Here is a 16,021-nt window from a genome sequence, read left to right as displayed (position 1 = left end):
AGTTTATTAGCCAGCAAACTAGATATTTACAAACAAAACTCTAGGCTATATTCTGCTATATTTTCTCTCTATAAAATAGTGAATTACTTTTGGATGGTCTGAAATTCTGATCACGATGTCTAAGTAAGCACATTTCCGCTAACTTCTATGCACCCATTCAAAAAACACTGTTGTGCCATATTTTTCCCTCACATTAAGGGGTGTTCACACTACACTTTGTGCTCCATTCACTCCCATTCAAAAGCATTCAAATGCCAGAGACCAAAAGCATAAGCTCATGTTAAGAAATTTCGTAGCTTGGTGAACTTTGAACCGCGAATCCGGATGACGAGCGGACATGTGCCCAGTAGAACATCGAAACGTCACATACTGACCTCTTGGCTCAATTCAAAGGATGCATATTTCAAAGCTGTGTTTTTATTGTTGCTGGAAAGTGAGTAGACAACAAATTGTAAATTTTTTATTTAATATTATTTGTGAAGTGCTATTTACTAAAACCAGAAGCTCTCCCGTGTGACATCATAACCTGGTCCGTTGCCAAATTTTACGTGCTCAAGGCCTAGTGTGACCGGCCCTTTAGTGTATTGTTGTGGCATCATCTGTTTCAAACAGTGGCAATTTCTCAGGGCCAGCAAAGTCTTCTGTGCTGGCGTAACATGCATAATAAGTAAATATTTTTTCATCTTTTCATTCTCATTTACCTTTTTGCCTATGTATTTTCAATCGCTTTCTACTCCTAATTCATCTACAAACGAATAGCAAAAAAACGAAAAGTTTATCCAATCAGAATTAATCCCTTGATGCTTATAAGAAGTGTGTCGGCTGTTTCACAAATCTTATGCCCGAAGCCATGCTCCTTAGCTGAAGCAGCGCGTGAGTCTGAGCTCCACCCCGTCAGGCCTTCAGAATTTCCTCAGAATCCCTCAACACTGCAGTGAATAGGCATCTAAAGACAGATTGTCAGATTCATCAGCCAATCAGATTGATTTATTTGTTCTTGGTGGGTGTGAGCTTTAGGATATGTCCCGGTTGAGGCCTTCTAGCTGGCCTTGAGTGACGCAATCACACTTTAAGTGATGTACGTAATTCGAAAGTGAAGAGTGTGAGATCTTGCTGACGAGTCGACTGCCGCTATCGCTGTTGAGAAAGAGATCCTTATGGATTTAAAAACACGAGATGTTCTGCATGACCGTGTGATTGCTTAATTTATTAAACAGGAAAGGACTGATTTTCACTTCAGGCTAATTGGTAAGTGCTTTTTGCATTGTTATAGCAACATCAGGAGTTTTCTAAGTGTAAATAGGCCGCTTGAGCATTCAGTGTCGGATCAAGTTTTGAAAAGTAACCGTGTACCCTGACGAAAGAATTTATTGCAAGCGAAATTTAAATCGCAAATATTATTAGAGAGCTTTTTCTTGGTATTAGACCTTCTTGGTTCTGGCTTTCGTGCATGGACCTGTTTTTAAAATGTCAACTGGTATTATTAGTTGGTAGCCACATAGTGTATGATAGGCATACTGTGTCTTATTCATTGTGAAACTGTGTTTTCTTAATGGCATGAATTGCACTGAAGGCCTAGACTAAAAATGCACGGGGTGCCACTGGTTTCAAATAAACCCACTCCAAAACAGCACATGAAAACTAAACCAGATAAGTAAAGTTTTTAAGACAAACTTTAATGTTGGCATGACAAAACCTTGTCTGAAAGTTTAAACTAGTTTTAAAAGTTTGATTGATAGATAGATAGATAGATAGGTAGACAGATAGAGAAAGAGAGAGAAAGTAAGAAGCTCAAAGCAGATCAAAGGCATTTTGTGGGTTTGTTTACATTTACATTTTTGACAGTTGGAGTTTGAATTAATGAGCATTCCGTTTACACATTTTAACATTCAGTCAATATAAGTCTATGGGATCTTTCAGTTTTTTTTATCCTTTGCTGTCAAAAACCATAAGTCTGATCAGTTAGAAAAGACGAAGCACACTATTTCAGAACATTCTGAAGGTCTGTGCCACGTTTGGTGGATGTAGCTCTAAATTGTTTTGGAGAAGTTTTCATGGGCACGTTTCCTGTGGTCCGAATCCAAATTTCAATTGAATCTTAACAATACTGTCTATTATATTATATTATATTATGTATTATATTATGCTGGGCTCACCTTCCTCCTGAAACATCCTGTAGAGGGCATCCCTGTCTGTGAACAAGCCGAGCTGAATGTGATCTCCGGATCCTGGAACACACACACTGGCCTGCTCTGAGGAAGAGAAGGGAAGATACATTTACTACAAACATCATAACTGTTGGTTTCTTACTATTATTTTGTGAGTGCATTAGATAACTGAGCAATTGAATAACTGTAAGTCCTCAAACCCAAACTTACAATATATGTTTATTTTGTCGGACTTCATCTCTCGTTAATTGCTTAAAAACCATAACGTCATAGAAGAAAAAACTTTAACTGGGACCAAACTACCTTAGCAACACTGTTTGCCATACTACTACAGTATTATACCATAGTAAACCTCTCTCAAAGGTGTTGGTTTCTTGGCATACCATGTGAGTGTCTCACAGCAGCCAGTGCAAGACAGTCCTGATGAAGCTCCTCTTTGGGTCGGTGATCCATAGATGTACTGAGCGGGAGAATGGAGCGTGGCTTTCTCTTTTTCAGAGATAGATCTAAATATAAACAGAGTAAACATAAGAGATGCCATGCATTTCTTTCTGATTCGGATATTTGGTTCTTCCAAGATTACCGACGTTGTCTGGCTGCTCATATTGAATATGTTTTTTTTGTGTCTGTCTTTGCTGCTTTTCCATTGTTTTTCTATATAAACATGGCCTAGATGGACGTCTTTGACCACTAAGGCGCATCTTGCTGTTTTTTTGCACAGAAACATTATATTTGTTGCATCTAGCTGTTTGTAGCGTGGTGCATTCGGACTGAATGGCCAGACCGATATTCATTAATAAAAATGAGTAGATCAGGGACCAGAAACATCACAAGCTGGCTTTGATGTAACAGTAAGATGTTTTAAAAAAATATATAAAATGAATAAAATTATGGCAAAAAAATAAATAAAAATTAAATGGATAGTTCACCACAAAAATGACAGTTCTCTCATCATGTACTCACCCTTATGCAATGCCAGATGTGTATGATTTTTTCTGCTGAACACAAATGAAGATTTTTAGAAGAATATCTCAGCTCTGTTGGTCCATACATTTCAAGAGAATTGTTGCTAGAAATTTGAGGCTTCAAAAAGCACATAAAGGCAGCATAAAAGTAACCCATAAGACTCCAGTGGTTAAATCCATGTCTTCAGAAGCAATATGACAGGTGTGAGTGAGAAAATATTGTAAGATCAATATTAAAGCCCTTTTTTACTATAAATTCTCCTCTCTGCCCAGTAGGTGGCAATATGCACGAAGAATGCTAACTGCAAAACAACAAACAAAAAAAAAACAAAAACAAAGTGAAAGTGAAGATTTCAAGTAAAAAGGCAAATCTGCTTCTGAAGACATGGATTTAACCACTGGAGTCTTATGGATTAGCCTACTTTTATGACCTTCAGAGTTTTGGCCACCATTCACTTGCATTGTGAGGACCAACAGAGCTGAGATATTCTTCTAAAAATCATCATTTGTGTTCTGCAGAAGACAGAAAGTCATACACATCTGGGATGGTATCATACACATCTGGGATGGTATCATACGCATTTTCATTTTTGGGTGAACGGTCCTTTTAAAAAAGAAATCAATCAATCAATCAGACATATACTTTTTTTTAGTTTTTTTTTCAATGGACTTGCTGCCAGTTTATTAGCATTGGAACAGAATCAACAACATTATTGATTCTAATGGGAGCAATTTCCTTTTGACATGACGCACCACTTGCATCTGGCTTAGACATGGTGTAACAGACATAAACTAAAAGACAACACTTCTTGAAAACACTATTTTGATTCCATGGGGTCTTTATATATCAGTATCAGCATTTGAAAAACTTAGAAGGTGTTTGGGTAAGCAATAATCAAAAGGTTTAATTGAACACTAATTGCAAGTTTAGAGTACTCAAAGAAAAATATATTGACTGCTACTACACACAGTGCAGGCAGAAACCGACCTGATTTTTCTCTTCTCTTCTCCTCTTTGATCTCTCTTTTAACTGCATGGATGTGCTTTTCTCCGTTCTGCTCCCTCTCTGCTGCCCATGAGTCCACACTGCTCTGGCTGGCCAATCCTGTGACCCCAATGATAAAGGTTATTCATCACACCCTACCCAGAAGCCCAGAGTGACATTTCACAGACAACCATGGAGGCACAAAAGCCAGAGGAATCAGAAGAGAAAGCGAGATCTGAAATAGAGAAAGATGGGCCGTTACCTGTGACGGACAGTCCATCTGTGCTCTGTCTCTCCTCTTCTTCCTCATCTGACTGGCCTTCTTCAGCCCTGCTGCCCGCTGCTCCTTTATTCTCTTCTCCTAAAGGCGATTCATTATCCTCCACCTTTAGCCCCCCTTTTCCAGGTGCTTTCTTTTTCTTCTTGGACTTTTTCTGTGGTGCTCTCTTTTTCTCAATCTCAAAACGTTTCTTGCCTGTTAATGGAAGCATCAATGTATGTGCACCATTAAAGGGAAAGTTCACTAAAAATGAAAATACTCTCATCATTTATTCACTCTCATGCCATCCCAGATGTGTATGACTTACTTACTTCTGCAGAACACAAATTAAGATTTTTAGAAGAATATCTCAGCTCTGTAGGACCAAACAGACAAGCGCATGGTGACCAGAACTTTGAAGGTCCAAAAAGGACATAATGGCAGAATATAAGTAATCCATACGACTCCAGGAGTTTTTTATCCTTGTCTTCTGAAGTGATATGATAGGTGTAGGTGAGAAACAAATCAATGTTTAAGTATTTTTGTACTGTAAATCTATACTTTCACATACATCTACCTACTGGTCGGGGCTGGTCAAAGGTGGAGATTTATAGAATTTATATATTTTTCTCACCAACCCCTATCATATCGCTTCAGCAGACATGTACTGTATTTAACCACTGGAGTATTATGGCTTACTTTTATTCTGTGTTTGTGCTTTTTTGAGCTTCAAAGTTTTGGTCACCATTCACTTGCATTGTATGGACCTACAGAGCTGAAATATTCTTCTAAAAATCTTCATTTGTGTTCAACAGAAGAAAGTCATTCACATCTGGGATGGAATGAGTGTGAATATATGATGAGAGAATTTTCATTTTTGGGTGAACTGTCCCTTTAAACTAGAGATTCAGAGACCTTTCAAAATTATTCAGATCAGGGCTCTCCAAACTTTTTGCTGTCAGGCCCAGGTCACTCTGCATTGTTTTCATGGGGGGCCGGAATGAGCCTAAGGTAATTTTGTCACAGAGCTTATTCTTCTGCTTTTATTACAATAATGCTTTTAATACAATTATTTTACAATTAAAATACATTCACAGAACATGATTTTAATATTGGTAACTTTATTGAACGTATACATTTCTTAGCAATTTGCTTTAAGTTAAGCATATTTTGACATACATACTATCTCTGATCACTGACTTGTGCATGTCAAGATATGAAGAGAGGTGGAAAGGTCCAGTCATTTTTCTATTGTCGGCAAACAAGAAAACACTTAAAATCTGTGTGAAATGTTACATTTTAGCCTTTGTCATCTTCATCATCTACAGTAGTAGATACATCAATTGGCTCAAAGAACTTGTAATAAGTACTCTATCCAGTAGTGGTGATGATGATTTCAATTCATCTCAGTGAGGTTTTTAATCTGTTCACCAAAAAGTTTTGTTCAGATTAGTTAATTGATTCATTCATTGTCCATTTTTGCAAATGAAGCTTTTGCATCAGTAGATGCCTCCAAATGACCGTTTTTACCCTTTGAATGAGGAAAAAGCAGAGTTATTCACGATCTAGAAAAGTCAAATTATTTGTTAAAATTTGCATCTCAAAAATTCTACGAGACTTCAGCACTGCAGAGTGTTTAAGCATCATAAGCGTTTCCCCACAAATGACAACAAAGCATATCTATCATACTGTGAACTGCTGAGCATGACTTTTTCTCAAGCTATACAAAAAAGACAATACTAGCCTAAAAAATAATTGAGTTTAAATAAAGTCCATATCCCATTGTAATAAGTTATAAAAAAATTTCGTAATTCACACGGCCCATTTTCTTGTTGAACAAGTTTGGCGAATTGAACAAACGACTTGCCTTCTCCTCTCGTTTAGTCGTTCAGCAGATCCTTGTTAATGATGACTGATTCATTCATGTTGATCGTGAACAAGTGTATCTGTACGATCAGTTCCTTCATGAATGAGACGTCTTATGTCATTCAGACTCAAACGACCATCTCGAACTTCAATAAAGTTTTCATTCAGCGGGTGAAGCCAATGATATGCTCCTCCACAGCATGGATTTCAATACAACTGGCACATGCTATAGTCAGTCTTATCCGCATGAAAAGCCACCAAAGCAGTCTCGCGCTTCCAGTGCGGGCCGGTCAAATGTGACAGCATGGTACTGCAGGCCGGTCAAAAACATTTCGGAAGGCAGTATTCGGCCCACGGGCCATAGTTTGGGGACCCCTCTTTCAGATCAAAATGGCTTCTTTCATATTTAATTGGGACAGTTTTAGAAGATAAAGACATTATTTAGAATTATTAAGGAGAGAGAAAGAACAGGAATGGGATAACATGCAGGCCACATTTGACATTGCGCCTCCCTTATTAGCAGCTAACCACTGTGCACAGTTGTGACCCCAATTATTTCATTAAAAAAAAAAAAAAAAAAAAAAAAAAAAACTCTGAATGGTTTTTAAATCACATTAAAAAGGTATTATTATTCACCCAGAATGAAAATTTTGTTATCATTTAATCACCCTCATATCATTCCAACCCTTTATTATTTTAATTCTTCCATGAAACACAAAAAATTATATTGGACAGAATGTCAGAGCTTCTGTTTTCCATTCAGCGCAGGTGGATAGTGATTCATACTGCCAAGCTCCAAAAAAGCACCATAAAAGTAGTCCAAATGATTCGTACACTATGGTTCAAGTCTTCTGAATCCAAAGCATACCTTTGTTTGAGGAAAAGACCAAAATTTATGCTGTTATTGGCTAACAAATATTCACAAATCTCATTTGCACTTATGGTCAATTCAAAAATGGTGCTGAACGGCACATTACAGCAGGTTTGATGTCACTGAAACCAAACACCACTGGTTCTCGCATGCAATAAGCAAAATAAAAAAAAATGCTTTTCACAGTCCGCTCCTCACAGTGAGTGATTGTGTGCCTTTAAATGACTTGGAATATAGCGCACCAGTCGAATGGACTACTTATATGGTTCTTTTTAAAGCTTGGCCGTATAAACTACCAGCCATGGAAAACAAAAGCTCTGACACTCTACCAAAGATTTCATTTTGTGTAGCACAGAAGATAGAAAATAATACAGAGTTGGAACAGCAAGGGGTTGAGTAAATGATAACCAACTTTTTATTTTGGGTGAGCCATCACTTTAAAAAGACTCTTAAGGTTAGTTAAAGCCTTTTATTCATGATGTAACTGATGTCAGATAAGGTGATATATTTACTCTTAGGAGGTGTAACATGTTCCTGCTTGGACACGGCCCACTCCTGGAGGGTGAAGTCATCTCCACCGGTCCACACCAGGTCAGGGTGGACCGGTGACCACAGCACACACAGCAGACGACCCGAGTGACCCCTGTAGTTACACACCGGCTCCTCTTTCAGCACATCCCACACCTAGAACATTTTGGATGGATGGATGGATATTCAGCTAGCATTTATACAGCAGTATATGTATGATACTACAATATTAGCCATAACATTTTGTGCATGCCACCTACCCATAGTAAAAACCTGTAGAAAACTGTAACTTGCCTGAGCAGTACCGTCATAACACACAGTCACCAGATGGCCATCGTGATGGGGGCTCCAGGCTAGACCAGTGATTTTGTTGGTGTGACCAGAGAGAGTCCTGAATGGTTCAGTCACTGACACTGGACTCTCTGATGGGCTCTCTGTAAAGAAAAAACTAAAATGAGAAAAGGAAGTGGGTTCATAATGTCCTGAAAGAATAATTCAACAACAATAATTGGCAGATAGTCACCTATGGCACTCCTGAGGTCATGGACGTAGACTGTGGCATTACTGGAGCCGGACGCCAGCAAGTACTGCAGCTCATTTTGAGACGAGTGCTCATGGTGCCAGCGTAATGAATTAATGATCTTATGATGCTGCTGAGCTGTACACAGGAGTTTCAACATGGGAGCCTTGAACACATCTATGGTCCTATAAAAAAAACAACAACAAAAAAAAAAACATTCTGAGATACCTCTAATATGATATGATCACTTATAAAAGGTTTTAAATTATTCATGTTTTGTCTAAGCTATTGTATTACATCCATTTCATATGAGGACAAGAAATCAAAATTGACCCTATTTACTTAAAATGTCACAGCTCTTATTGTGCATGTTATTCTAAAGATTAAAAAAAAAAAAAAAAAAAAAAAAATGATATTTCTTTCACCAATATGTAATAACTTTTTCCATCTCTGAAATGACTTTTCTTTTCTGCTGATGTCACCAAGGCTGCGTAGGCAGGGGCATTATACTAACCAATCATATCAGAGTCAAACATGTTTCACACTCTCAATGATCCAATCAAATAATGCCGTGCATTATTTCCCGCCAAAACTTCAAATATATGTTTACATAACACAAGTTCAAAGGGTTTCAAAATATATTTGATGTTGTCTTTAAGTTTTTAAAATGAAACAAAAACATTTTACATTCTTATTTTTCAAACAAATATATTAAAAGAACTACAAAGAGAAAGAGCTGTGATTCTCACGAATCCTGTCAAGAAAATGCCCTGGTCCTACTTTATTCCAAAATCAAAAGAAATAAGTATTTCATAAGAAATTGTTATTTTGAAAAAAAAAATAAATTAAAAATAAATAAATAATAATAATAATAAAATAAAAAAAAGCCTATTTTCAGGGCCATTAAGATTTTTTACATTGTGACATTTTAATGAGTTATGCACATATATATATTGTACAACAGCACATTTTTTAAAAACATGACTGTGTTATGGCAATGAGAATCATAATTGAAAACAATGGGAATAGTAAGTGTTAAAGTAATGATAATTGGGGGTTAAAGTTGTCCTGAAAATAATGACAAATTGCAAAAAACTAAAAAACTGAACTAAAAAACTAAAATGTTGCTTTATATTCTTCACGCTAATAAAAATGAGTGATTCTGAGTCCAATCAATTTTCTTGAACGGTTTCGTGAGAATCACCCCACTGCGTAAAATGATTACCCATCTTCATTCCCGATAGCCAAAACTTTGCCGTCCGGCTTCCAGCTGAGGTCTGTGTGTGGAGCCATTTTGTGCTGTTACAGAACAAAAAAAAGACATTTTATTTAATGTGTAAAGATCTGTTCCACGAGAAGACCCAAGAATTACATAGTCTTACTTTTATGTTGTTGGTGTCACGGATGAGTTTGTCAATATTAGTGGCCTCTCCTGAGAGTTTCCAGGGGTCGTGCTGAAAAATTACGCCCTCCCCACCACAACTGTACAAAGTGAAGGACGGCTTGTCTCCTGATGCCCCTGTACCACATGCACACACGTTATTAAAGAAGTAAAATCATGAGAAATCACATTTTACATCATCGTTTAAGATAAGAGTTTGATGTAAAATTTTCAAAAAACTATATTAGACCCAACAGCAAACCCGCAGCCTGTAAGTATGCACTGTTACTCATAACACATGGGAAGAAGGCGCTTACAAGTGAGACTTAAGACAAGCGCACACTTCACAACTCAGTCTTTTGTTTTTGGTCGTGTCAACTACTACACAAACATTTGTCACCAACTGAAGCCTGCTTTTACACCGGGTATTTGGGATGCGTTTTGGCTGAGCTGATATCAAGCAGATCTGGTTGACTCCTTTGACCACTTATGTTCGGATTTCGAAGGCAAAGCCTCTGATTTTATGACGGCATACATCAGTCATTACATCAGTGTATTACTGTATGATAATAAAGTGCATAAAAGTAAAAGACAAAAAAAAAAAAAAAAAACGCTATAAACCGGTGCGGCGTTTCTCTTACTTGCACTTAATATGAGCACAAACATGCCGTTTAGAGTAGAATTCTGATTTATTTTAGAGGAATGCATGATCTGGTTCAGTTCATGTTGATATCAGGCATTCTGAAGAGGATCTGTGAAGTTCTTGGGCAAGTATATGTATTCAGAAGGTTATTTCCTTTTAGATCCACACATAACCAGCAACGGATCAAATGGATCGCTCAAAACGCATCTAAAAAGATATAATCCCTAAATTCATTCACAAACTCATTAACATAGGATTGGGAAATTTCATTTGTGAAACATCAACAAACAACATGAAAGAACGATCTCGCTGCAGTTTATAGAATGGGTCGACCGTTAGTGGATTTTGCCGATAACGATAAATAAGGTAGTGGAAAAGGCAGATAACCGATTAATTAACTGATAGTTTTTTTTAAATATATTTATGGGATGTTAAAGTCATTTCTTAGTGTTTCCTTACTGTGTTGGGCAGAGGCTATAAGAGTCTAAAAAGAAGACAATCCTAGATGCAGTTTAATTGTTTAACCAAAATAATAATAATAATAAATTATTTAAGATTTGGTGCATAAGTGCAACTTTGATATGACAAACTCCCACAAGGTGTCGCTGTATTTATTTCACCTCTAGAGGCCGATGTTATGCTGTAGAATGGAAAAAAAAAAAATATCTGCAACTCTCGGTATACATTTTTGCAGATTAACCGATAGTTCCAAAAACCAACTATCAGCACTGATTACTTGGTAAAACCGATATACCTCTAGTTTATTGCACTGATTTGAACGCTGAAAATAATGACAAAGTGGGCTTGGGAGACATTTATGTTGTATTTATTTATTTATTTCTTAATATTTTTTTGGTCCTTTGCTTCTTAATGCATTGCTCTCCTCTTGCTCTCTCTGTATTTCATTGGCTGTTGCTCATTGTCGGTCCTTTGCTCGTCGGAACAGTGCGAACACCTGATGACTCACTGGCCAGATTTCAAGCAGGTTTGAAAACTGTTGTAGCGTCTGTGACTAGTCTGGGCATGTCGCGGAAGTGCGTACACTACACCTACTGGTTGGGGCTGGTCAAAGGTTGAGATTTACAGTAAAAAAGGACTGAAATATTGATCTTTTTATCACCCACACCTATCATATCATTTCTGAAGACATGGATTTAACCACTGGATTCTTATGGATTACTTTATGCTGCTTTTATGTGCTTTTTGTGCTTCAGAGTTCTGGTCACAGTTCACTTGCGTTGTATGGACCTACAGAGCTGAAATATTCTTCTAAAAATCTTCATTTGTGTTCTTCAGAAGAAAGAAAGTCATACTCGTCTGAGATGGCATGAGACAGAATTTTCATTTTTGGGTGAACTATCCCTTTAAAGGCACAGCAGCAATTCTGAGGGTCAGAGAGAGGGTGGAAATTGGTCATAAAAAATGAAATTCTAAAAAACTAAAAACGAATTTGCCCCACAAAATGTAGTACCATTTTTAAAATGGACCTTAGGGAAACATTAACATTTGTTTCAAAATTTCTGCTTAAAAAAAACTTTCAGAGCACAATCCGTAGAATTGGCTTAATAAAAACATTACAATGACCCATAAATTTGAAAAATTCAACACAGCTCAACATTTTGTTACCAGGCCATCCGTAGGGATAGACTGAAAACAAATCATCAAGCCTTCACATCAGCAGCTCTTAAACAAAAGCAAGTATCTCCACATCCTTGTGGACCAGAGATGGATTGGATATGGTGATAAATGTGTCATTTCTCAGCGGCGGGAAGAAATTACGTTTTCATTCATTGATCAGCCAACAAACACTACGGAGTGAAAGTAAGCATTTTGTCCATGCTCACTTTATTACAGAGTGTGTTAAAGAGGAACTGAGAGTCACTTAATGTTGATGGATTGTTTTTGGCGCCACTCCAAGTTCAATGTTTACTGGGTTATGGTTGTGTGTGTTTATGTATTATGAATGAACTTACCAAAAGACATGGGAGGGACAGGAGGACCCCATGAGAGAGAGTAGACAGTACGGCGGTGGTAGGTGCTTGAGTTTTGAGGAGGTCTGTGTACAAAAGCGAATAATGATTTGAAAATTGTCATTTTCTTTTATCTTTAGGTGTTTCCTTCTTTAAATAAACAGAAAGATAGTGAAAGGTGGACAGGAAATAACAGGGGAAATGGGATCAGGCTATGGCTAATGTGTGAAGAATGCGCACTAACCCACTAATTCACAGCTCCGAAATATAAAATTTTTTCAGAAGTTTATATGAATGATTTTCTTGCATTTTAAACTTAATACTGAATCTTGCATCCTAATATTAATGATAATTAGGCCCAAATATTCAAGGAATCAAAAGCACAAGAGACGTCATATATTTTAATATGCATTAGCACTTTCAATCGATTAAAAAAAATTCATTAACAAGGCACACTGATTAATCACAAATATACGGTGAGAAAAGCCTCTAAATTAATATAATGCAAAGACATTATATTATTGTGGTAAATGAGTAAAGAATTAAATAGACGTTACTAAAAGCTTTAAGGGCTGTTCACTGTGTTTTCATCCGCACTCTTTTTCCATTGTTTTTCTATGTACATATGCGCCACACGGACATCTTTGGCCCTTGTGCTGCGTCCAGCTCTTTATTCGGCAGATGCTGTGTCAGGTAAAAAAGAATGGCAACTGTTAAAAGAGCATCTTGAGATGCCTGCGTTGCACTGCATGTGTATCCGATGTAGACTTACGGGCCGTTCACACAGGACATTACTCATTTTCTTGCTCATTCTGTGCTGACTGCGGACTCGCAAAAACAAGCTTTGCAGTTATGTGGTACTTCAAGCTTGAATTGCTCCAATGCTTTTTTCTATTTAATTATACTAAATGAACATGTTAAATTGACAGCCCTTATTTGTAGTTTTCTAAAATGACAAAAAAAACAACAACCAAAAAGAATCAGAGTAAAACATGACTGCACTTGTTGTTCTTACTTGTTAGAGTAAACCTCATAGATGCCCACTTTGCCATCATCTGTGCCAAATGCCAGTGAACCCTCTTTAAGTGGATGCCATGCCAACTGTGAGAGAAATAGAGAAAAAAAGCTTCTTTATTCTCTTCAAAATCCTGTGTTGACCTGTGAACTATTTTTGCAGTCTAGTTTTACACACCAATTTTAAACTTATTTGTCAGAGCTGGCAAAAAATGACTCACGGCTGTGACTTTAGACTTGATGCCTTGCCAGAAGGTCCGGATGTCATATTGGTTCTGGATAGACAGGGTGTTCCACACCCGGATCATGCTGTCTCCGACCCCTAGAGCCAGACACCCGGTGGCCACAGGAGAGAAACTGAGACAGTACACAAACCCACCCAGAGTGGGCAGCGTCCAGCAGCACTCCAGAGACGCCAGATCCCAACACTTAATCTGAAATGAGCCAGACATACAGAGGGGTAAAGAAAACGATTCACAAACAATTTACAGAAAAGATTTCAAGAATGAGAAAGAGAGAATAAAAATAAAAATGGATAAAAGCTGGACAAAGATGGAGATTTATAATAATAAAGGACTTAAATATTTATCTGTTTCTCACCCTCACCTAGACATGGATTAAACCACTGGAGTCTTATTGATTACTCTTATGCTGCCTTTATGTCCTTTTGGACCTTGTGAGTTCTGGCAACCATTCACTTGCATTGTATGGACCTACAGAGCTGAAATACTCTTCTAAAAATCTTCATTTGTGTTCAGCAGAAGTAAGAAAGTAATTCACATCTGGGATGGCATGAGGGTGAGTAAATGATGAGAGAATATTCATTTTTGGGTGAACTATTTAATATTTAATATTTTGTATGGGGATAAATTGGGCTGGAACAATGCAGAAAAAGCATTTCACCACCTTTGACAACAAATTTGTTAAATGAAATTTGCGGGTTCACGGTCTCACGAGTCACAACATTTTGTAACACAAGGGTTGCACATTACGAGTTGTCAATACAACTGAATAATTTATCCTTTTAACCCCTGTGAGTCAATTTAAAAAAGTTACTCAGAGGTCCTTAGAGAAAAAAAAATGTCTGTTTCATAAAACTGCCATAAAAATATTACATATTCATATTCTTTTCCACTTTCACCGATTTAGATTTTTTTAACCAACATCAGTCCTGATCATAACTACCAAATATTCATTCATTTTAAGGATTTTAACCCTTTAAATTCCAGTTTCTTTACATAATACCACTGTTGTTCTTTTACACACACCCACACTTCTCAATACACACATACAAAACACACTGATATCCATACCAACACACCCACACAATTTTAGATGCATCATTTATTCAGTTGGCCTGCAGTGCTCTATAATACAGCAAACAGAAAATAGGAAAAAAGCATGTAATTGCTCCATAGGCTAAACATGAGAAAAATGGCACTATCTGGTGGAAAATATTAAACATTTAAATTTTGAAACCAGGGCTCCGGAATTAAAGTATAATATCATAGAATTCATGATTCTTTATGAAGTGCCATTAAATTGCTTTAATGGCACTGGGATCAAATATTGTCATTTTAATGGGTTTCAATGGGGAAATTTTTGTCCATAAGGTCCTGAGCGTAACTATTTTGTGTACACAGTGTATTATAGATGTATTATGGGAACTGAGGCTGAAATATCAAAATTCCCCAAAAAATACACAACTTAGGCAACATTTATGCTATTGGCATTAACGCAGCCAAAATGATCAAAAAACAAAAGCAAAAACAAAAAACACATAAATGTCCCTAAAGTCGCACAAGGAGGATATAAATAAAGGATAAATTTAAACATTTATCATACTGTATATACTAACTTGTGCATTATTTTCAAAGGTACAAAGCACTGTTTAGCTGTGTAAATGTACTGCAATGATGTGCATTTTCAAATAATCAGAATCTAGGCATTTGCATGCACGTATGAATTGCATTCTTGCATAAATATAGATATTTAGACTATACAATGCAGTAAATAATAGGGATGGGATATGGTTATCTCACGATTTGGTTCAATATACGATATGAGGTTTCTGATTCCACATAATCCCTATTTGATATAATAACCCTTAAATGACAAAGTATGCAGGTCTCCAGACTAAAAAAATGACTTAGGAGCCACTGGCTCCTTAACTGATACATTAAGGAGCCAAATGGCTGTTTTTAGTCACCAAATCATAGAATTGCTCCATTTAGATTGTTGTTCAGAAACAAGATAGAAAGCAGAAGAAAAAGAAGACAGCTATTAATTAATTAAGCAAGCTATTAACCCATTAATAAGAGGTTTAATAAACAGTATATATAGTTGAGAAGATACGCAAGTTTGCATTCCCCTTCTGTCTCAAAAATGTTCACACCCCTTTCATAATTTATACAAATATAAGAGATAAAATATTTGTTTATTTAGTACTGCTCTTCAGAATCTACATTACAGATATTTACATAAAGCATAGTATGCATATAATAGTGCATTGTCTTCTTGAGTGTCAATGAATGTTTGCACCTCATGTAATAGTTGTGTATGAGTCCCTCAATTAGAGCCTGACCGATATGGGATTTTTGAGGCCGATACCGATACTGATTTTAGAGAGGGAAAATTCACTGATTACCGATACAGCTAATTTTTGAGCTGGAATGAAAACAGACGTTTTCTAAGTGGATTGTGCACCGATTTTGCACCGATATATCTATGCAAAGGTACTCAGATGGCTGCTTTCTTAAATATTTTTATCAAAGAACATTTTACATTATTATTATACATTGTCAACAAATTCTAGAAATGAACACTGAGAAAATAAAGAATAAATAAAAAT

The 16,021-nt window shown here is 36.7% G+C and overlaps 1 protein-coding gene across 1 annotated transcript in view; it reads right to left on the bottom strand.

Annotated features, from left to right (window-relative positions):
- Positions 1–16,021, bottom strand: part of gemin5 (gem (nuclear organelle) associated protein 5) — a 40,552-nt gene that overhangs the window by 11,756 nt on the left and 12,775 nt on the right. Inside the window, exons 8-19 of the mRNA XM_051680771.1 lie at positions 13,392–13,604; positions 13,172–13,257; positions 12,160–12,242; positions 9,545–9,681; positions 9,388–9,461; positions 8,166–8,347; positions 7,937–8,076; positions 7,627–7,798; positions 4,381–4,593; positions 4,122–4,238; positions 2,552–2,674; positions 2,157–2,252 (exon numbers count right to left, since the gene is read on the bottom strand). Of these exons, the coding sequence (XP_051536731.1) occupies positions 2,157–2,252; positions 2,552–2,674; positions 4,122–4,238; positions 4,381–4,593; positions 7,627–7,798; positions 7,937–8,076; positions 8,166–8,347; positions 9,388–9,461; positions 9,545–9,681; positions 12,160–12,242; positions 13,172–13,257; positions 13,392–13,604 (1,636 nt within the window). The remainder of the gene's footprint in view (positions 1–2,156; positions 2,253–2,551; positions 2,675–4,121; positions 4,239–4,380; positions 4,594–7,626; positions 7,799–7,936; positions 8,077–8,165; positions 8,348–9,387; positions 9,462–9,544; positions 9,682–12,159; positions 12,243–13,171; positions 13,258–13,391; positions 13,605–16,021) is intronic.

This window comes from Myxocyprinus asiaticus, chromosome 40, assembly GCF_019703515.2.
Source record: "Myxocyprinus asiaticus isolate MX2 ecotype Aquarium Trade chromosome 40, UBuf_Myxa_2, whole genome shotgun sequence".
Classification (NCBI taxonomy): Eukaryota; Metazoa; Chordata; class Actinopteri; order Cypriniformes; family Catostomidae; genus Myxocyprinus; species Myxocyprinus asiaticus.
This window is presented reverse-complemented; position numbering and strand designations above follow the sequence as displayed.